We start from the raw sequence: 22,529 nt of genomic DNA, 5'->3' as shown, positions 1-22,529 counted from the left end.
GTGGATTTTAAATTTACTTAAGGTAATTGGTTACACATAATAAGGGGACGATGCCTATCGATTGTGAAGTCAAATGGTCCAAGGTTATATCAACTGGTTATAAAATAAATCCTGTAAGATTATATTACTGTTATGAATCATAACAGACAAGGTTAAAATTATGACTAAAACTTTAACAGAGAAAACTATGCCAGAGGGTCATTCTTCAACTTTATATTGGGTCGTTGGAATGAGAGATTGCTTCTAAATGTTCTTTAATTGTAAGCACACTTTTATTAATAACATAACAATTATTTACCGCTGCTGTTATTTTCTTCTTGGTGTCCCAGTTTAATAACGATGTCTTGTCCGTACAAAAGATTCACCTGCGCTTGTTTCAGTAGACCTATTGAAAATATAAACAACTAATTCATGCTACATATATGATAATAGTATCTTTATTTAATTTTATCAATAAGAAAATGATATCAGCTTATTTAAAAGGTTACATCATTTCATAGTGATGGCAGAAGTTGAAATAAATCTTTTTGTCCGCAAGATATCAAAAGGTTTGAAAAGGTGTATTAAAGATGTCCTGTAGTGTTCCGTAGAACGGAAACTGGGATCGCCGAGGCCGACAACAACACACGTGAGATAGGTTTTATATTTTCAAAAAATAGTTATTACAAGGTAATAAAGTTTGCTTTGAGATTTGTATAATGTCATTTTCTCTTGTCAATATATACAATGTACGAACGATTTTCAATGCATATTCATTCAGATATGAGTCCTACAGGTGTAAAAAGAAATATGCACATTTGGGATGAAAATTTTAGATCTACTTTTTAAAATTTTACTTCATATAGAGAAAGACAGATATTTTATTGCCACTTGTGTCAGCTATCCAAATTGTCGTGAAAATCTACGATACACAGCCGGCATTATCCAGTGTACCGGGATGCACAGTGTTACTGCCTAATGAAGAATAAAGATAGAGGGGCTGTTATTGTAATGTATCGTTTGAATAAGAGTAAGAACACATTAAATTTTTGAAAACAGTTAAATATAAAAAAATATTGCATAAAAAAGATAAAAAGATGGGTCCCTGGCCCACACGTCTGTGAAATTAACTACTTCACGGTAGGTTGGTGTCCGGCTGTGGTCTTGTTTTCTCGAGTGAATCGGTACACTTTTTCGATCAGTGATATTACATGCGATCAGACCGATTAACTGCAATTTCGAAAGTATACTAGTTTGATCCATGACTGCTTATCTTGTTCTAAATACTATATATATTTTGAGCACAAACTACGCACAATTTTCTTGAATTTTATTTTAAATTCAGCGTTTTTACATTGTCTGTGTTTTTTTTCAAGAGCAATATTTAAAACGTCCAGATTTTTAACAAACGGTCCGGGTTTTTCAACTTGAGAAAAAATGAATAAAAAAGAAAGCATTCTTTGCATAAAGAATTGACTTTTTTCAGTTAATAACTGTAATTTAGTGAAAAACAATATTATGTTTCCCCAATAAGTCACAAAAGCATATTACAATGTTAATTAAGTTTATGATCATTTTCGAGTTAATGTTAATTTTCTGTACTGAAACCCTTTTTATATTAAAACTTTTGCAATAGTAACCTTGCAGTATTACGATATATAAGAAATCATTGGGTCATTTTTACAACGGTATTTAGAACGGAGTACAGGGGATTTATAATCTTTACAATTTCATTTCATGCAACCTTTGTTTTACATACAATAATATTTTACGATTAGTATATTATAGTATAGTGGCGAATCCTTGAGTTTTAAAAATAGTGGTAAGAAAACGAAGGAATGGCAGCAAAAAATCCGAAAAATCAGTATAAACACATATATTCTACTAAAAGGGGCCTTTCCAAAATAATTGATAAAATAACAAAAACAAAACACACACACTTAATCCGCCAATGTTTTATTTTCCATTGACAATAACACTTAAATTAAATGGCATATTTTATAATAAATGAAAACAACACCTTTTAAATTTCCTGCGATATAAGCAATTATAGGCTGAAAGGTTAGTTTAGGTGTCTATAGGCTGCCATCTTCGTAATTGAATTGATGTTTTTGACCTAAAATGACAGTTTTAAACATAGATTTTTAATTAAAAAATAAATCAAACTCAAGGCGTTACCAATTTTTTTCGTTTAATTTTATGCAAATTAAAATCTTTGTTTAAGTTATAATAATATAATTCTTGTAGCAAAATAGAATTTTTTTAGGAAATTCTTGACTGATATCTTACGAAGACCTGTTGGGATATATACAGAAAAAATATGCTCACAGTATATTATTTTTTGGCGCTCAATCATTAATTTCAATCATTAATTTGTGCGCTCAATTTAAATATATTGTCCGATCGATTAAACCTATATTGTACGCACAATACGATATATTGTGTGTACAATGTAATATATAAGGGACTCAAACTCCCAAAGAGCTTACAAACCATGTTGTATAGGGCTCTGCTGTCTCCCCTTTAGAGAGATACGTCAGTCAGAATGGATCGTGTTAGATAGTAGCGAAATACTCCCATTTCTCGAAAAATCATCACTACAATTTTTTTTTTTTTATTATCAACTGGAACAAATACTCGGATAGCTACGTTCGCATTTTCGAAAACATTATACGCCACTTAAAGATGTTGCTTTAATCAACCCCAAATTTTGACTGGAGAAAATATTATTATGGTCATTTTGTCTTATTCTAATCGACAGTTAAACCCTTGCGAAAGTGGGGAGTCCGTTTTGCTGTGCATGGTGTACAAGTACGCAGCCACGTCATGTCAGAATTAGGACGTGAAATTCAATGCCTCATGAAAGGCGAATTCCAAGGTCTCCGCGCGTTAAGATTCCATGCAAATACTCTTTGAGGGGTCTGTAGGTGGCGTGTTGCAAGTCAAATGTTCTGACCCTATAAAAATACCATAATTTGTCAATGGCAGTCAAAATGTCGCCGACATGCTTCCCGGATGACCGCTATTAAAAACAATCGGCATTTCCATGAAAACAAACTGTGCTCCTTTTCTTAGCGACTTGTTCCTTCATTCATATGAGGTTGACTTCATACAGGAACTTCTTGGGAAGAAAAAGAAAGAAGTTAGCAGTATCCTTTAACTTCACTTTCCGCTATATAGATGATGTTCTCTCACTAAATAATTCGCAATTTGGAGACAATATTGAACGCATCTATTCCATCGAACTTGGGATAAAAGATACAACAGATCTATATACAGTTAAGTCTGCCTCATATCTCGACTTACATCTAGAAATTGAAAACGAGGGTCGGTTACAAAACTTTAAGTCAAAAGAGATAATTGTAGCTTCCCAATTGTGATCTTTTCATTTCTATGTAGCAACATTCCAGCAGCGCCTGCATACGGAGTAAATATCTCCTTTTTATACGATATGCAAAGGCTTGTTTTTCCTACCATGATTTCACAAGGAAGCTATACAATCAAGAGTTCCAAGAGGTAAAGTTGAAATACTTCCTTCGAATATTGTACGGATGCCACCACGAATTTTTGGTGGGGTTCGTGTTCATAGTCTTTAGTTTCTATGTTGTGTTTTGTGCTCTGTTATTTGTCTGTTTGTCTTTTTTTTAGCCATAGCGTTTTTTTTGTCAGTTTATATTGGAATTATGAGTTTGATTGTCCCTTTGGTATCTTTCACCTCTCTTCTGGAGACTGCATTAAGGGCATACGATACAGTTTTGATCCCACGGTGAATTTTTGACGAAAGTTTGCAAGCTATTTTTCACCTAGTCAATTCAAACATGTAATAAAAAATATACCTTCATGTGCTACTTTTAGAGATAAATGGGGTCGAAATTTTGGACATTTACTAGAAATTTTGGTTTCTTGGACATTTTTATCCTTTGGAAACACACACCTAACTTTTTTGTTTTAAAAGAAAAACGCTATCGGATTTTTGTAAAAACATTTGAAATATCTTCTCTACATAAGTTTGCTTTGAATTTGTGTAATAATTCTTTGGAAATAATTCATTTTTTTCACATTTTCCTGGTTTTAGTCAAAAAACGAAATTTCTTGCTGTATATTTATCTAATTTAAAAAAATTTCATCGGTGATTTGTATATAAAAAATGGCACAAATAATCTTTATACATAATCAAGCCAAATGTCATTTTAAAAAGCGGGGTCCATGAACTCGTTTTCAAGTTAATTCAGTCTGAATGATAAAAATCAGTCGAAAAATGGATCTTTTCCCGATACGTCACAGTTTGACGTCGAGAAAAATAACATTTTACGTTAGCGACGTCATTACCTCCCCTGTAACTGTATCGTATGCCATTTAAGGTATTGATGTGTATCTGTAGCTAGGTTTGTATTTTCCTTAATTATGAGGATATCTAAGATAGTAAGTTGCTCAGTTCAATATTCACAGTGAATTTGATGGATTCATGTAAATAACGTATAAATCACAAACCTTAACACGAGTAAATAAATTTTAGTAATTTTAGTCCTTAACGGTTATGTTGATCTTTACATCATCTGAAACAACTAGATCTTAAAACAATAAGTTTGGTTTAGACTTAAAGTTTTTTGGAGATATTTTCTTAATGTAATTTAAATTAAGTTCAGATATTTTGCTTGCAGTCAATCTAGTACTGTTCGATAAATTTGCAGACACTTCGGTATGTTTTTGTGTACGTACAGGTAAATAGTAGCTACTGAAAAGTCTCATCTTTAACTGAACAGCAATGATGTCTGAATAATACTGAATTTACCACAGTGGATATTTCTGAAAATATTTGGTCAATTTAAGGGGTGTTTAGATCAAAATAATTGTTTCAAGTTCAAAATTGGTGTACTATTGTTAAATCTAGTTTATCCCTCGACACCTCCTCTCCAGTAGAAATAATTTACTCTGATATTAATAATAGATGTGTCTGGTAAATTTCGTAGCACAGTCGACGTGACTGTGACAGGTTACTGTCTCAATACAGACCTGTTTTTTGTCAGAATTATCGGTATCGCGTGTTAGTCTAATCAAGGAGATCCGAATATAACATCTTTCGTCTAATGAATAAACAAATCTATAATGTTGAATTTTCTCTTCACATTTTAGACTGAGATAGACATAAATAAAAAAAAAAGAAGAACTCACCCCTGTTTTCGGCACATTGCTCTAATGCTGTTACATATTTTTCTTGAGTTACATACTTGGTTGCTCTTACTTTGCTTTCAAAATCATGAGTGGGCGACCTACTGTCAAGACGCTTTGCAATATTAATACTCTCTGTAAAAATATCTGTCTTTTCGCTTTCAGATAAACCACCTTTTGGTCGATGTACGAGATCGTTGCGATACCGTTTCATTCTTTCGACGTCATCTCCCTCTCTGATTTCCTTTATAGATGGTTTAGCGCCCCATCCTCTAGAAGGCGCTGGTAAAAGTTTAAAATACCTGATTAATCTGTACAATAAAGAAATGTCACATTTTGCAAAGCCATCCATGTTGATTGACTTTACTATACTTTTTTCAAGTGCAGTGAGCTGTTTCACTAACGGGTCATTTTCATCATCTATTACATTTTGTATCAGTTGGTAGACTACAATTACTGAAGACGGAGATTTGTATTTATTATAGAGCATTTCTTTCATCATTTTGGGATATATATCTATTGCAATCATTAAGGCGGACGCGTGTCTTTCTTGTTCTTCGAACGAAGGTAAAACAGGAACAGTGGCCATCGTTTTTGCTGTAAAATGATAAACAATTTCAGTCACTCATAGAAAGAAGTAAAATAAAAAAAAACCTTACAAAACAAGAATCAAGACAAAAACAAGGTATACACATGATGTTTCAGAAGGGTAGGCAAATACGGTAAAAATAATGAAATTCATTGTGTATCCTATAGTACCTTCAATAATTTACAAGCCAGTAATCAAGCCCATTCGACAAACCAGTATAGTGCGCGGGTTTGCAACTTCCAATAATATAAAAAAAAAATGAATGGTTTTCTGTGCACACATACATTGCAGACGTGTTACAAAATGGCATATACTCAATGGTGAGGTTGAGACATTAGACTTTAGATTCGGGTATCGTATCAAAACACAAAAGTGCTTTTAAGATTAAATTACCTATGTATGTTTAAACTTCATAGTACTGATGTCCACGTATATTTTTTCCGTATAACAGACGTTCTTTTGATAATTTATTAAACAAAGACAATTTCATTATAACTATTCCTTATGGGGCAAATATTGCATAGCATAACAGTTATTCCGTTAGTAATAACAAATATAAATCCAAAAATATTTGTTTTTCCTTTTGAAATACTAACAGGAGCCAAGGGTATTGCAGAAAGAATATAAAATCTAGAAGGAGAGAGAAAAGGGAAAGCGAGAAAAAGGAGTACTGGATGAGAGAAAGACCAATTTCCAACAACTCTTATACATTAAAGCAATATGTATAAATACATTTTTGCTTTTTCGAAATCAATAGCGACGGACCATTGAACATAACAGGGTGTTTACTAGAGGTCAGAACTTTTTTCCTAACCTAGGAGCTTTTCAAATTTGCACAATGTATGTTAATACATAGAAAATGTGCAACTCCTTTTATGCATTTACTTTGGATATAGTTTGCCGTTTTTTTTTTCGGAGATTGAAACTTCGTGAATTTTTGACAATTATAGAAATGACCAACATGACACCTCTATGACCTCGCTAGCCCTTATTAGACCTTAGGGAATTATTTTATCTATACTCTGGTTATACCTACTTAGTAAAAGCAAAAATTGAAAAACAAGTTTAAACTAAAATTGAAATTTCCGTTGTAACGGTTCTATGCAAAATATGACTCGTTTTTCGCCGGTTTGACATCCTTGATACATATTTCTGCATATTTTTCTTTGAGGTTTCTGTTCATGCTGCGTGTGCACAAATAAACCGATTCTTTGTGCAAACTATGCACGAAATACTTCTTAGTCGACCGTAGAAAATTGGCGACAACAATATAAGTGGCAGTTGGCATCAAATGCCAAAAGTGTTAGCGGCAATTGACAGCAATTTGCATGCCATTTACAGACCACATACGGAGCCTCGGGATAAAATTTACTCCAGATACCGGCACCGATACAAACTCAGGTTTTTGTGGACGATAGGAATCACTTAAGATTCGCATGCAGTAGTTTCCTAGGACAACATGATGATGCTCAACAGTTTCATTTAATGCCTTCAATTGGCCAGGTATGGAATGAGATCCCCCACGATTATGTCATTGTAGGTAATAGAATATATCGCATGTCGTTCCCCTTTCGTTACCCTATTTAGGCGTCATAAACCTCGTGCTATCTGCAAACCTAGAGCAAAAAGAATATAATGTTAAAATGGACTTGATATTATCAGTCAGGTGTTTGGTATTTGTGGAACACGCTTTTAGACGCTTATAAAATATTTAAATTCAGTGGAAGCCTATAATGAGACTTCCGAAAAAAAAAATCAACCACACTGTGGAGCTTTGTGTAGGTTCAGTAAAGATTGATTGATTTTTGTTTGTTTTTCGTCTAGTGACATATATTTCATACATCTTCAGGATGAAGTTTAGTAATGAAGTGACAGATTGATATTTTCAAAGAACAATAATTAATATAAATATAAAAGAAACATGTGTCCGTCTGAGGACACGAATGCCCCCGCTCAAGCTTTGCAATGAAAATGGGACGAATGGATGGAAAGACGGAAAAACGGAAACACAAAAAAGGACGGAAGGACGGAGGTCAATGGTAACTCTTATTGCCCCCGTCGCCTACGGCGGGGCCATTAACAAACCAAACTGGCTTATCATGTGATTTCTTTCAAATCTAGATGTGCATACTTGAATTTCCAGCAACCCCTCCCCTCCCCTCGCACACACGTACACCTTTCCCGTCATCACAAGCAATGATATCAGAACATGATTCTTCTAAATCAAAATAATTTTAAATGAACCACCACGTGTGTAGGATATCTGGTTAACATCACGCAAATTGAATTTTACTGGTTTTAATCGATAATCAATGTTTTGACGCAGTCCCTTCATTTAAAGTCTAATTTGTCAACTTCAGCATCGAGTTTATACCTTTTCGTAACACTTCTAGTATTTCATAATGGCTAACCCGATCATTCAATCATTAAGAACCACTGATTGATGAAAATATAAAAATGTAAAACTTTATAATGTTTAAAAACCTAAAGTTGACGAAATTCTTGTTAAGGTGGCTGGGGCGTCTTAATTAAAATTGATAGAATTTTTTGATAATTTGTCAAAATGAGGTTTTTATCATGCTTTTTTCAAAAATATAATAAAAAGTATGGGTCACCGGACTTTTTTTCACGCTTCAGTTTGTGCAAAATAGTCAGATTTCAAATTTTGTGTGATAAAAAGAAAACTACTTGATAGAACTTAGAGATAAAATGTGAGAAGATAGCTCTTATAACATGCTTTCAGATAAGAAAAAGAAAAAATGGGGTCACCGAACTTGTTTTCTTGCTACATATCAAAATAGGTAAATTCACAACACTTTCTTTTATAAAAATTACTTTATCAGAGTTATATCCCCTTATTTGGCAAAGTTAAAAAAAAATAATCAAACACAAATAAGGTGTTTTTGATATATTACAGCCGTAATTATGATAAAACTTACAATTTTCTATATTTACATCAAAAGTCTTTTACATAAATTACATACTACTCTAAAAATTTGCACATTTCATCAAAGATCTAGACCAACGTTATCTGCTACTTCAAAATCCAAGATGGAGGAAGACACCCGAGCCCCCTTAATATAAAAAAAAAGATGTGGTATGATTGCCAATGAGACAACTCTCCACAAGAGACCAAATGACACAGAAATTAACAACTATAGGTCACCGTACGGCCTTCAACAATGAGCAAAGCCCATACCGCATAGTCAGCTATAAAAGGCCCCGAAATGACAAATGTAAAACAATTCAAACGAGAAAACATTAAGCATTGTTAAGCATTTCTTATTATTTATATTGCAAATGCGTATGCACATCCAACTTGTGTTTTAAGCAACACAATACCAAAGCGCACTATCACACAATATAATTATTATCTAATTTAGCTTTCGAGTACATCAACCATGTTTCATTTGAATTGTCATCCATTCAGTCTGTTTTTCACAAATGTTTTAATACACATTAATGTACAGTTCGTTGTCATAATACTTGATCAAATTTGTACATTTTGTAACATGTTTTTGTAATGGTCGTTGTGCGTTTAGATTATTCCAATCAATATGATAGATAAATGTATTTTTTAATAGACCATTTCAACAATTGTCTATACCTATAGTTGACAACGACTACGACAGGTAAGATGTAAGTGGATGTCTTGAAAGCTGTAATAATTGTACATCATGGTTACCAGTAGTAAACTGAATTGGAATTAAAAAAGAAAATCTTTGCCTATATGTATTTACTGCAACGATATTTTCCAAGTTTTTGTTGTCAAACATTAGTTAATTTAAATTCGCTTTTATTTTTTTTTTCAATTGACTACGATTTAAATTAAGGGATGTCTTTAATATTCTATTTAAAATTTTCAAAAGTGGAGATTCTAGCTTCATATGTAAAACTGGCAAAATGAAAAAAATAGAATAAAAATTTATTAGTAAAAGTTAAATCATGCAATGCTTTTACGTCTTTGACAAGGGCGGCATATGTCTATCCAAAGTCTGTTATGTTGCCTCGGATGCCTCCGTTATGTGCGCGTGTTTTATACTTAAAAAGACACAAAAATAATTGGTCCCGTTAATGTTTTTATGTTCAATCTAATTATGTATTGAGCGACAATTTTTACAGAATATTTACAAGTTGCGAATGTCCTAATTGATATTTTGTATATATATTTTTTTAGTTCCAATAGAACAAAATAGACTTTGACAACAATGAGAAAATGGTACGGACACGGCACCAATTAAGTAGAAGATCACACAATGCAACAAATAAAACAGACATTCAGAGTTACCGCAACACTATCGGAGAACCACCAACAAATAGGGATATCTGAAAGGCCCGACAGAAAGCGATCAAACCCAAAGCCGTAACATACTGTTGTAGACTAAAAATTTTATCGCGCAATGGACATACAAGTAACCAAGATATTCCAAGTTTGGAAAAGGCGCATCCCATATGCGGCTTGGTTTGTTTTTTTACTTTCCGTCTTTCCGTCTTTCCATCCATTCGTCCCATTTTCAATCGTTTTTATACGCCCGTCAAAATTTTGACGGGACGTATTATGGTATACAAATGTCCGGCGTCCGTCTGTCCATCTGTCTGTCTGTCTGTCCGGCGTCCACATGTCGCACCGTAACTTGAGAACAACTTATTTAAATTTCATGAAACTTAACATAGTTGTTTCTTATGATGGTCAAACGATCTGTATACTTTTTGGTGAAAATAAGATTAAACTTTTTGAGTTACGGGACTTTGTAACTAAAACATTGGTGTGTTTTTTTCACATGTCGCGCCGTATCTCAAAAACGATTCATGATTATTGCTTAAAACTTTACACTCTTAGTTATATTACTCTAAAGATCTGTATACTTTTTGGTGATGATTCAAAATTTTATTTTTGAGTTATTGAGTTTTTTAATTTAATTCAGAATGAAAATCTGAGACAGATATATCCGAATTCCAAATTATAAAACAATCGTCAAGAAATCGTTTCCAGTTTTGACGTATGTAAATTGCAAATTCATTTCCGTATTTATGGTCCATTTTTTCGTATAATAATTGATCCATATATATATAAGTCTAAATTGAAAACAACGTTCAAACCTACGATTGTGTTGGACAAAAACCGCAATTTTTATACGTGTGCATGTAAAACAAATTTCTTGGTAGAGGGGTCTAAATACAGCACAAACAACATTTTCCAAAAGGGAAAAAGTATATTTTAACAAAACGCATTTGACTAACAGGTCGAACAACGGATGTTCTTAAACCCTGCTGACTGCCATTTGCGATTGCCAAATAAAAGGATCACAAGATGTAACAAAATGGATCTTTATTATTAATTTAATACCAAACAGAAAACAATAAACTTGCGGAAAAGATACCGCAAACATGAGGTACAAACATTTGTACACCATATCCGGATTTTGACAATTAATGTAAAATTTACTATGTACCAGATCGTCTAGAATAGACGATACTGTGCAGATAAGGAAAAAATTATACAAGTCTAGAGATTTGCACAACGATACTAATATAAGATGGTATTATACGAAGATGTTGTTATAACATCGTGTTGACAAATATTCTTCTTCAGTGTCGATAATTTTAACAATACAGTATTGTTAAAATTATCGACCCTGAAGAAGGCTATTTGTTAAGCCGAAATATTTGTCAACACGATTTAATAACAACATCTTCGTATAATACCATCTTATATTAGTATCGTTGTGCAAATCTTTTTCTACAAGTACAGCCAAACATCCAAACCAAATATTTGTATGTATGGAAGAATTGAGTAAAGGTGTTTAGTAATTTGTGGTAACGAAATCCCTGACTTAATAAGTAACCGGTAATACATAGATTACGGTCATTGAAATCCGAGACGTCACTTCAGACACAGGCATAGCGAACGAGTTGTGATATATAAACATAGAAAGATGTTGCAAAATGAACATCCCCATAAAAAAAAAAAGAAAAAAATATCATTACTGAGTACTCTCAGATCTGTACTTAGTTTACGGTATGGGTTTTCTCATTGTTGAAGGCCGAACGATTGTCTCATAATTGCTCACATCCACTTCATTTGAAATTGGCGGATAGTTCTTTCATTGGCAATCATACAGCATCTCCTTATTTTTATATTGGTGTCCTATTGTTGTAAGGGATGAGGATGGATCAGTACCCTGCCAAATCTAGTCTGTGTTTATGTTTTATGTTTTTTCTTCTTTGTATTCATCTGTTGAGTAACGCCTTTTTCAACTGTTTGTTTATAGTTTGTTCATATGCTGTCCTGTTACACCACTGTCCCAGGTTAGGGGTATGGTTGAGCGCCCACAGAAATGTTTAACCCTGTCAAATTCTTGATGTGCCTATTCCGAGTCAGGAGCCTGTAGTTTAGTGGTTGTCGTTAGTTCATGTCTGTCACATTTGGTTTTTTTGTTTTATAAATTAGGCCGTTAGTTTTCTCAATTGAAATCTTTCATATTTTTTTATGTCGGGGCCTTTTATAGCCGACTATATAGTATGGGTAATTTTTTTTATTGTTGGAGGCTGCCTATAATTGCTCACATCCACTTTATTTGAACTTTGGTGGATAGTTGTTTCCTTTGCAATCATACCTCATCTCATTAAATTTATTATAGAAGAGAAAAAATTTTATGGAGAGTTGCCCATGTAAAACCGTTTATATTTAATTTACTTAAAGAAAGTTCCTTTGGGTAAATTTCGAACTGTGATTCATAACAGTACAATAAGTCTGCTATTCAAGAAGCGCAATTTGTGCACAAAGGAATACTTACAACCTGTTGATACACTTCATTACCGAAACGTACATAAATTTTGTCAAGCGGAAAACTAATAGCTTCAATCATCTCATTATAACCCGTTTAAATATACAATCTATCTAGCATATTTACCTTTCTCATTAGAGAAGACGGATTTAAATGAGTTGCTGCAAATAGTTTTGGAATTAAAATTTTCAAACGACCATTTGAAGGGTTTTTGTAGTAGTTAAGGAACTAGTTAAACAATGAAAGATTAGTTGTAGAACAGTTACTAGAGGCCGAGATGAAAACATATTTTACGTTTTTTTTGTGTGTAGGTTATGGTAACCAATACATAGGGTGCATCAAATGTTCTGGAGAGGCCTTAAGCTGTGATGTGATTATGCTATCACTGTTTACTATATGTATCTCTGTTGTGCGCAATGACCTGAATGTAGAAGACATTATAATTTCATTCTACGTCATACCACTGTCTCAGTGTTGGCTGCTTTTTCGGTCGATACAAACACAAACGGAGTTGGGACTTCTTGAATTTTGTTTCTTATTTAAGAAAACGGTGATTATTGCACTCTTTCATTCATTTCTATTTTTTTTTTCAAAATGTGATATTCAAATTTCCACAACATTCATACATTAATTAAATTTTTTTATCAGATTATCCCCTTTTATAGATCTTAATCTTTTTAAACTACTAATAATTTTTTATTTAGACATACCAGTGAATAGGCTATAAAACACTTTTAAAAAAAGTCAAAGGCCAAAAATGTTCCGGAAACAATACGTAAAAATTTCAGGTATAAACAAAAAGTGACTCTTTGCTGGAATGCTAGGCTAGCTAAAGTGAAGAACATTGTTAACATCAAAGAAGTGCAATTTGTTGTTGAATAAAAAAAAATCATCTTTTACAATACGATGAAAGAGCGTCTCTTATTTTGGTCCTTTTTTCCAAAAAGTTTTTTCACCTACCGGTCTTGAACGATATTGAGACTCCCCGTATTAACATGGTCATATATAGGGATCATGTCTAAAATTCGACGATTCATCGTCTCAAGTTAAAGGAGTTATATTTTCTACATGGACGTCTGATGTTACTGACGTATAGATCACATACCACATTGAAATGCCTCTAATAGTTCTTTATAACATTTTGTCTCATTAAAAAAAAATGCACCTAGTCTTTTTGTCAAATCTTTTGTGTGAGTAATGTACAGCACTAGTCCACCCCCATAAAACAAAGAAATGAATGAGAAAGGGAAAGAAAAAAAATAAGTAAATATACACTATACCGGTAATTAAAGGGAACTATACTCGTGGACAACAAAAAGCCGGGTCATTTATTGTGGTTTCGGGATTATAATTAAAAACAAAATTTCTTCTGAGATTTATGTATGTATACAAATGATAGGTGGGTCTGTGTTAGCATATGATTTTTGTATAAAACACAACGACATGAGGGCATATGTGAAAAGTTTTGACAAAGACCCGAGTTCATTTCCCATTTTTTAAGATGCGTCACATCTTTGTCTTTGCCTGGAATAATTTTCTTCAAACTTTGTACTTTTTTGTTTGGTGAAACGAACAATTTATACGATTTTTAAAAGGATCATGTTAAAGCTCCAATTGTGAAAGTTGTTATAAAGCACCATAGTGAATTTCCTTGCATTGCATAGACCTTACTAAAACGAACGAAAGGCGGATTTCATTTCAATAAAATCAACTTTATGTATAACCTTTTCCAACTAAAAACAAAACATTCTTAACGACAAGAGCCGTTTAACAATAATTTATGTAACTGATTTGGACTCTGTAGCAAAAAAAAAAAAAACAAAAAAAAAACTACCAAAGTGTGTCTTAAGGATGTTCGCTACTCTGTTTCAAAATAACAAGCTGTTTTAAAGACTGTTATAAATTGATAGTATATAAATAAAGGAACTAAAAAAGCAGGAAAAAAATGGAGGGTCCGTGAGCTTGTTTTCGAGATATAAGCCATTGAAAATTTGGCGGGAAATAATTCTCTCTAGACTTTTCATACATTTAACATTGGCACATTTTTCTTTAAAAAATTATGAAAAAATAACAAGGATTCTATAGGATTTTCAAATATGGCTTTTTAAACTATATGTAATAAAATTATGAAAAGAAAAGTAGGTGTTAGCAGGGAAATATTTTTAATGGTACTAAATGGATATAACCAGAGGATTCCGAAAAGCTGGCAAAAATTCTAAAACAAGAGGAGCGAACATACTTAATCTTACCTTAGATTTATGCAAAAATGGAACATATGATATTGATAAGATCAATTGTTATGGAACATGGAACAGAGTCTACATGTATTGATATTATTGCTGAAAATCAGGATTCAGTTTATAACGTTCGATCTGATGCAAAAATACTAATTCAAGGATATTGTTTAGTTGATGATTAACATTAAGTAGCACCTGTTGAGCAAGGTGTATTGATTTGTTGAATTTGCATAATCATCTAATAGCAATTAAAACTGATTATATTATAACACTTTTAGGTAAAGTCCTTTTTATAATGCTTTGCGTGGCAAGTAAAACTGATTATATCATAACACTTGCGTGGCAAGTAAAACTGATTATATCATAACACTTTTAGGTAAAGTCCTTTTTATAATGCTTTGCGTGTGAACGAAAAAGGACAAACGTGTTTGTACAAAACATCTTTTATTTATTTGCTGTAATTGAGGTTGCAACTAGAAATTAGAAACTGCGAGTACTCACATATCGAGTCCTTATGTGCTCTGCCTTTTTGGTAATTGTTATCCAACTAATGACTGACTGATGAGTCGAACCCCAACTGATGTATACAGTTTGCTCTTATGTTATGCAGTAATACCACTTTCCTAAGTAAGGTAAAACAATATTAAAAAAAACGACCTTATGATGATTCAAATATTGTATCTTGCATCTAGACAAGAAGAACTTCATTTTAACAAGATATCAACTGTTATGATCAATATCATATGACGTTTAAACAACCTGTGTAATTTTTGGTTAGTTTCAATTTAACTTGGGTATATATTAAATTAAAAACAATTTCATGCAACACAATATTGTCACCATATGAAGATGAAAAACATTCAAATTGTTACGGACTTATTACCAATCAAACTAACAACTATCTAGAGGACTTCAATTTACCAAAAATATTAAACATGATTACAGATTATTGAAAACACCAATAACCTACCTCTCTTACTAACAAAGAAAAGCAACAACGAAGCACACATATTCGAATAACCTGAGTTAGTAGTGGTAAACAATATATGGAAGTTTTTGTTTAGAATCTCTTTATTTCTGTTGTAAATGTATTATACATTGATGCACTTGTGAAAAACAAAATATTGTTTAAACTTAACATAAAGCTAAAATTCTAAAATAAAGTTCTTTCGTTTTTTACATAAATGTGTATTTATAGCTTTGAATATGGTGTTTGTGTATGACTTATTTATATAATATATGTGTCACATTTTTATGTTTAAAATTTCAACCCAAATAGATTTTACCTTGATAAATTTGCTAGATACCAATGGTGTATACTCCGTTACTTTAGAAGCAATATCAATTTTGAAGAAAAAAGTATAACAAAAACAACGACATCCAAGGTTAATAGAAAAAAGGGAAATCCATAAAAGCTGAAAAAATCAAACGTTAGACTTTATCAACCAACGGAACTAATGAAAAACAAGCGTGATATAATGTTTTTGTACAGGCATTTTCGGAAGAAAATGGTAAGTTAAACCTGGATTAATAGCTACCTAAATATCCCACTTGTATGACAGTTGTTTATAGTTCCTTTATATTGACAAATTGGGTGAGTAACCCAAACAGTCCTAATAAATTAATATGAAAATAATTTGGATCGAGCAGCCAAAACTACAACTTAATAATATGTGGCTAATTAACGCGTGTCAATCGTAATCACCGACTTAATCATTGTAAAATAAGATATATCAATTAGCATGTACACATTGTCAAACACCAACTAAATGATACTTTCAAGAAGTAGAGAAAACTCTGTTTTTAAAAAGGCTATGTTGTGAATGTACGCGTTTAGTTACAGTCGTATATATGTACCATCTAAACCACTGTTGGCAACAGGTACTCAAGTACTCGCTCGGAAGGCCGAGTACTCGAGTACAATTTAAGTCCTCCATTTCCTCGGATACTTGTTTGCCTTTTTAAAATCTTGAGATATTTCTGTCACTTGAGTTTCCTTGGAATTATCCCTTTCGTAATAATAATTCATATCTATCGACAAACGTCTAATTGATGAAATGCCTCTGAAACGGTTGACAGTGACAAACGGCTTTGATACTCCTCTGTCAAAGAGACAACAACAACCAAGTGGAGTTGATTTTTGCTATGAAAATCCCCTGACAAACCCAAATCATAAAACGAATTTGAGTTATTTGCTCAATACATCTCCACTTGTTTTGTGGTCTGATTACGAAGTGAAATATTCAAGTTTATCTATAATCTCAAAACGTGTTTGAGCAGTACCAGCAACGTCCGTTCCTTCTGAGATTACTTTTCGTGTGCAGGACTTGTTGTAACAAAACTTAGAAACAGACTTTCATATGAAGTATTGAATCAGATCATGATAGTAAGAGACGCTCACACTGTCGCCTCATCGAGTCTTACTCCTTTTAGTTGATTTCCTCAATTTTTGTTTGTGACCTAGATTTGTCTCCTCCTTCATCGATACATCGGAAAACTACTGTTATCTTTATTCATGTCGTTATAGGCTGTTCTCTCGTATCGATAAACTTGAAGATAATTAACAGCATTTTGTTAAAACTAAATATATTAAGAGGTACTTATTTTATTAGCTTATCTAGTATATATACTTAATTTCTTTACGGTTAAAATTTGTATCTCGCTATTTTCATAACATAGAACACCTATTATTTCGTATGCATACATACATCAGTTTAATTTTCAATCATACTAATTACATCAGGCGTCAGTATAGAAAACACTGTTCCTTTAACATGAGAGTGTGAACCATAGAATATTTTCTTATGATTTTCATGGCCCCACATCTATCAATTGGTACTGTTGATATTATTACTACCACTTGATCGATATTTAAGCTGGTGGGTTATATTTCCCGAGAGTATCACCAGACCAGTAGCCAGTACTTCGTTACTGGCATGAAAATATGGATATTGTACTATTGAAATTTGCCGTTACACAATTTTGGAAATTGTCTTAAATTAAGGAATATATCTCCTTCATGCAAAGCTCTGATTCCTTGCCAGGCTTTGGCTATACTTTTTTTATTCTTTTTAGTCTATGAAAAAAGGCAACAGAAGTATACCACTCTTCATTTGTTAAATAAATTTTGACCTTTCAAATGTTTTGTCTTTTAGGATGAACAAGTATTATGAAAATCATGTAGAACTCTATAATATAATGAAATTCATATGCTTTAAATGAATCCAATAGTGAAAATCAGTTTAAAAGTTTATCCAAGTACAAAATGTGTATCTACATACAATCAATGACCTGCATCAAAATTGATAAGAGAGTAAATGAATTTAAAAACTAGAACTGCTATGTACATCTTCAGATATTTTCTTGTTGTAAATACATCCATTTTTAGACATTGCTTGCAGTCAGTTCAGTACTGAGCAGTTCATTTCATGGCAATCAGTATGTAGTTGATTCTATAAGAAACAACAGCTGCTAAACATCTGACCACCGACCGGTAATTGACTTCAAGTAAGATTTCCGGACAGTTACAAAATTCAAATACAAATCCATGACGAGTAGCTTTCAACAATGTCAATATCAAAGAGGATGGGATTGCGGTTACAACGAGTGTAGATTGCACTTTGTAAATACAGCTGTTTCACAAACCACGCCTCTTCTGGGAAGATATATTATATTCATAGATATTTTGTCTTGTTTACGTACTGATTCCCAGATATGATCTCTATGTTTGATCTCATAGAAACATAACTTGGGAATGTTAACAGTATAAATGCACATGGTAGCGATGAAATTTAATTCTGAGGAAGACCCAAAGTAAAGGAGGGGTAGTGCAGAATTTTAGTATAAGTTTAAACTCCTAGAAGTTCGGGGCATATACATATTGAAAATATTCCGCACAGCCCTATGTTTTGACCTTTGAATAAAATAGTAGTGCATATCAACTTTCCATTCTAGGATATGATTTTTCACGAAAATTCACAGTGAAAGTGGCACATTTTTAGCCGTAAAGGGAGTTCCTATGGGAAATTGCATTGTCTATATTTACAGAAGTGCAACCTGTAAACGATATCCTTACTCGTAGGTGACACAGATATTTCATAACGGTCAACTGAATCATGATGGCGTCCGCAAAACTTACAAAGGGATGACCTAGACATTACCACATTGCACACCTGATATAGAAACTTTCTTTATATAATTTAGCCTCTATCAAGGAAATCTTGTTAGGAAACGCATCTAAAATGCTCTTTCATCCTATAGTGAAAATAGCAAAAACGGCAAAAATCTTGGAAAAATCTCTTAATTTTTAGTTTGATAAATGTAAAAATATTGCTGTTTTTCAAATAACATCTTATCTTAATTAAGAAAAGAATAAACAGTTCAATAATACTTCCATTTTTAGAATAAAATGTACTTCAGATACTTCAAAAGCGGTGTGTGTGCCGACATAGCAGCAAACAATGTAGTTTTAGTATGACTGAAATACTACACAGAAGTTCTTAAGAATGACATAAAATATTCTACATTGAGGTCCGTGTGCATCACAGAGAGTAAATTGTAAAGAACTGTTGAAGGACGCACGGTAACCTTTAGCTGATAACTTCTACATCATTTGGTCTCTGGAAGAAAGTTGTCTCATTGGCAATCATACCAACGTTTCTTATTTTCATGATCGCACCATTACAATATCTCAGCATAAGACCTCCTCCATACGTTTGGATGGCCCTACTGTGTATTGGCCGTCAAATATCGGTGTACATCTTCATTTTGTTAGAGTTAATAAACTAATCTCATCGTGATTATACTTATTCACTTACTACTACCAAATAAATTATTATTAACTTTTGTAAAAAACCTACGCAAAAAATAGAAATAATCAATTTCAATTCGATGCAAGAATAATTGAAAGTTTAAAACATAATACAAACATTGAAGAGTTAAAAAAAAAATACACAAAAGCACGAAATAAAAAAAAAAGAAGATCTAAAACCACTTGCGTCATTTTAGTAGGAGACTTGTTCCTGAACTGCAATCACTCAAAAAGTTTGCGATCCGTTTAAATTCGATTTAATATTTGAATTCAACAACAATTCCGTTATTTTGATAACATTATGCGTTAGATAATTAACAACTCTCTCTACATACAGCTGAAGCCGACCATCTTGTTACAGTAGTATCATTAAGTTAGAGATTATCGGGATCTAAACATTTACTGATATTCAAACAGGGAAAAACTACCCGAAAAGCATTCACACCTTTCAGAACAGTCTTTCTTCAGTTTTTAATGTTACAGTAGAAACAAGTACACAAATCTGATCATAAATAATTATGAATATCACCATTATGAAACGAATTAAATTAAACAGAGATAGAGTACTGGTTCATAAAACAAAATGACTTCCTTGTGATTTAAATATTATCTTTAAGTTACACACACACTTGGCCTCCTTTTAACAATATATCAACCGTGAGGACTAATATCATATAACATATAAGCTACCTATGTAATATGTGGTTAGTTACAATTTAACTTATGCATATATAAAAGTAAATAAAATGGAATTCAACACAACCAGACATAAAGATTATTATTAGAATATTAAAAACAAATCTGTCATCAAATTAACATGTATCTCGTGGCATAAACTTGACAACAATACCAGTATTAAACATGAAAATATTCTGTGTCAAATATCAACATCCGACTTCTTTTACAAACAATACGTTGAAACAAACACAAGCAACAATTCGGAAAACCAGTTTTGGTACCAACAAACAATTTGTGGTGGTTTGTCTTGAAAATCTCTATGTTTCTGTTGTAAATGTATAGTGTATGTCCGTTTAAAAAACAAAATATAGTTAAAAATATTTTATTTAAGTTACACACAGTTAAGTTAATCATAATCATACAGTTCTTTTCTTTTTAGATAAATGCGTATCTAATGCTATAAATATGCTGTGTGTGTATGACAAAGTTAAGCATGTTAAATTTGAATGATTGAAAAAATCAGCCTAATATATTTATTCATGATGGAATTAATAAATAGCAATGGATTTTACCCTGATTCTGAAGTAGGATTAAAATGTCATCTTCATCACAACAATTACATTTACAAAAATAAAGATGTCGTAATTACCTGTAAATGTGGTTTGTTATCCAAGCACTCCACAGCTTCAAATAATTCATTTCACATGTTTAAGATCAAGTCTGGCTTTTTTGCGTTTCGATACTTTGTTTAGAAATATGTGTTTAGTTAGTCTTATGTTTCATAAGATAAAAATTGTTGTTGTCAAAGAACAAAATGGCGTCCGGAACTACGGAAGCATTACGTCGTTCTTTTAATAGAACAAATAACTGTGTAATGGTCCGTTAGTAATAATCTTTTATGGGCATATTTAGGAGTGGAAAAGTATTTTTAAAAATGAAGATTTAAACTGACAGGTTAAACAGACTGGCACAGAAACTCAAGTAACTGTGTCAATGATCCAAATAAATATTGAATAATGAGCACAATTTCGGAAAGCTGGGCAATTATAAGTAAACACGTGATTTATACCATGTAATTTCATATTAATACAATGTACTTAAAACATAACGTAAGGGTTATTACTTATGATATTTAATTAATTTTTACTGAGCTTTGAATTATCCATGGAAATTCAGTATCTAATAACAAGAATACTCGGACTATAGGTGTAATCCGAATAAATTGTTAAATCAGCAGACGTGCAATAAAAGTTATTTATACGAATACATTTCATTTTGTCCAAATAATTTTAAGTACATTTGAAAGATGGGACATATGTCTATCCAAATACGCAGTATTGTAAATTGCATCATGCATAAATCATCTCAAATTTTGATTCGTAAACGAACTACGATATTCTGGCTGATAATAAAATTCCCTAGATAACTTTTTTTCAACACCAGTTCTAGCATTTAATGAAAATCTTATACAATACAGTATAGAATAGGAAGATATGGTATGCTTGCAAATCAGAAAAAAATGCAAACTGCAGAACATATGACGCAGATGTATGCAGAAAATGGTCACTGTTTTGCCCTAAACGATAAACAAAACACACACCGTTTAATAAGCTACATGTATAAAAGGCTCCGACCGGACGAAGTGTGAAGCAATTCAGAACATGTTTCGTTAAGTCGTTCTTTTGAATGATCTTTATTAAAAAGAACTCATATCAGCACCATACTTTATCAGCTTGTCAACAAGGCTGTTACGTTCATTTTCTTTAACTGTCATTTTAAGTTTGATTTTGATCATTTGAACATATTGACGTTGCGCACGATGTTGGTACTACTTAGCGTTTCACGACGTTCCTCAAAATAAGGCGATTTCGACGATTTCAAAGAAAGTTTCAGGCGTTCAAGCATATTATTGATGATGTCAATTTACTGTTGTGAATTTGGTAACCGATTTCGGTTTGTCTGAAAAAATGCATAAATTTACAAATAAAACTCAAAGTGGTCGTATAGATATTTTTTTAATGAATTTCATTTACAGGAGTTGTCACTCTTTCCAGGCCATAATTGATAATTTTCCTTTCGGCAGCAGTTCGCATTAATGAATCCGATACAATAATGTCCAAATTTACACAGATTTATTTTTAATATAAATTAGATTTTGAATTCATATTCTCCTATTTTTTGCATATTTATTCCTTTTGTTGCATTTCTTCCCGTTTCCGTTTCCTTTCTATATTTTATCATTTCCCGATGCTTTCTTTGTCGCAAAATATTTAGGAAGT

General features: G+C 32.3%; 2 protein-coding genes across 3 annotated transcripts in view; one reads left to right on the top strand and one right to left on the bottom strand.

The window, feature by feature from the left end:
- Nucleotides 1-21,072, bottom strand: part of LOC127704251 (uncharacterized) — a 52,084-nt gene extending 31,012 nt beyond the window's left edge. For both annotated transcript variants that reach the window (XM_052208201.1, XM_052208202.1), the window contains exons 1-4: nt 20,900-21,072; nt 15,264-15,385; nt 5,152-5,745; nt 299-385 (exon numbers count right to left, since the gene is read on the bottom strand). In XM_052208201.1, coding sequence (XP_052064161.1) covers nt 299-385; nt 5,152-5,737 — 673 coding nt within the window. In that variant the 5' untranslated portion in view covers nt 5,738-5,745; nt 15,264-15,385; nt 20,900-21,072. The remainder of the gene's footprint in view (nt 1-298; nt 386-5,151; nt 5,746-15,263; nt 15,386-20,899) is intronic.
- LOC127706696 (multidrug resistance-associated protein 1-like) overlaps nt 1-22,529 on the top strand; it is a 193,882-nt gene that overhangs the window by 96,969 nt on the left and 74,384 nt on the right. The window lies entirely within an intron of this gene.

Source organism: Mytilus californianus, unplaced genomic scaffold, assembly GCF_021869535.1.
Source record: "Mytilus californianus isolate M0D057914Y unplaced genomic scaffold, xbMytCali1.0.p SCAF_6, whole genome shotgun sequence".
NCBI lineage: Eukaryota > Metazoa > Mollusca > Bivalvia > Mytilida > Mytilidae > Mytilus > Mytilus californianus.
The sequence above is the reverse complement of the archived record's forward strand: the minus strand, read 5'-3'. Positions and strand labels throughout refer to the sequence as shown.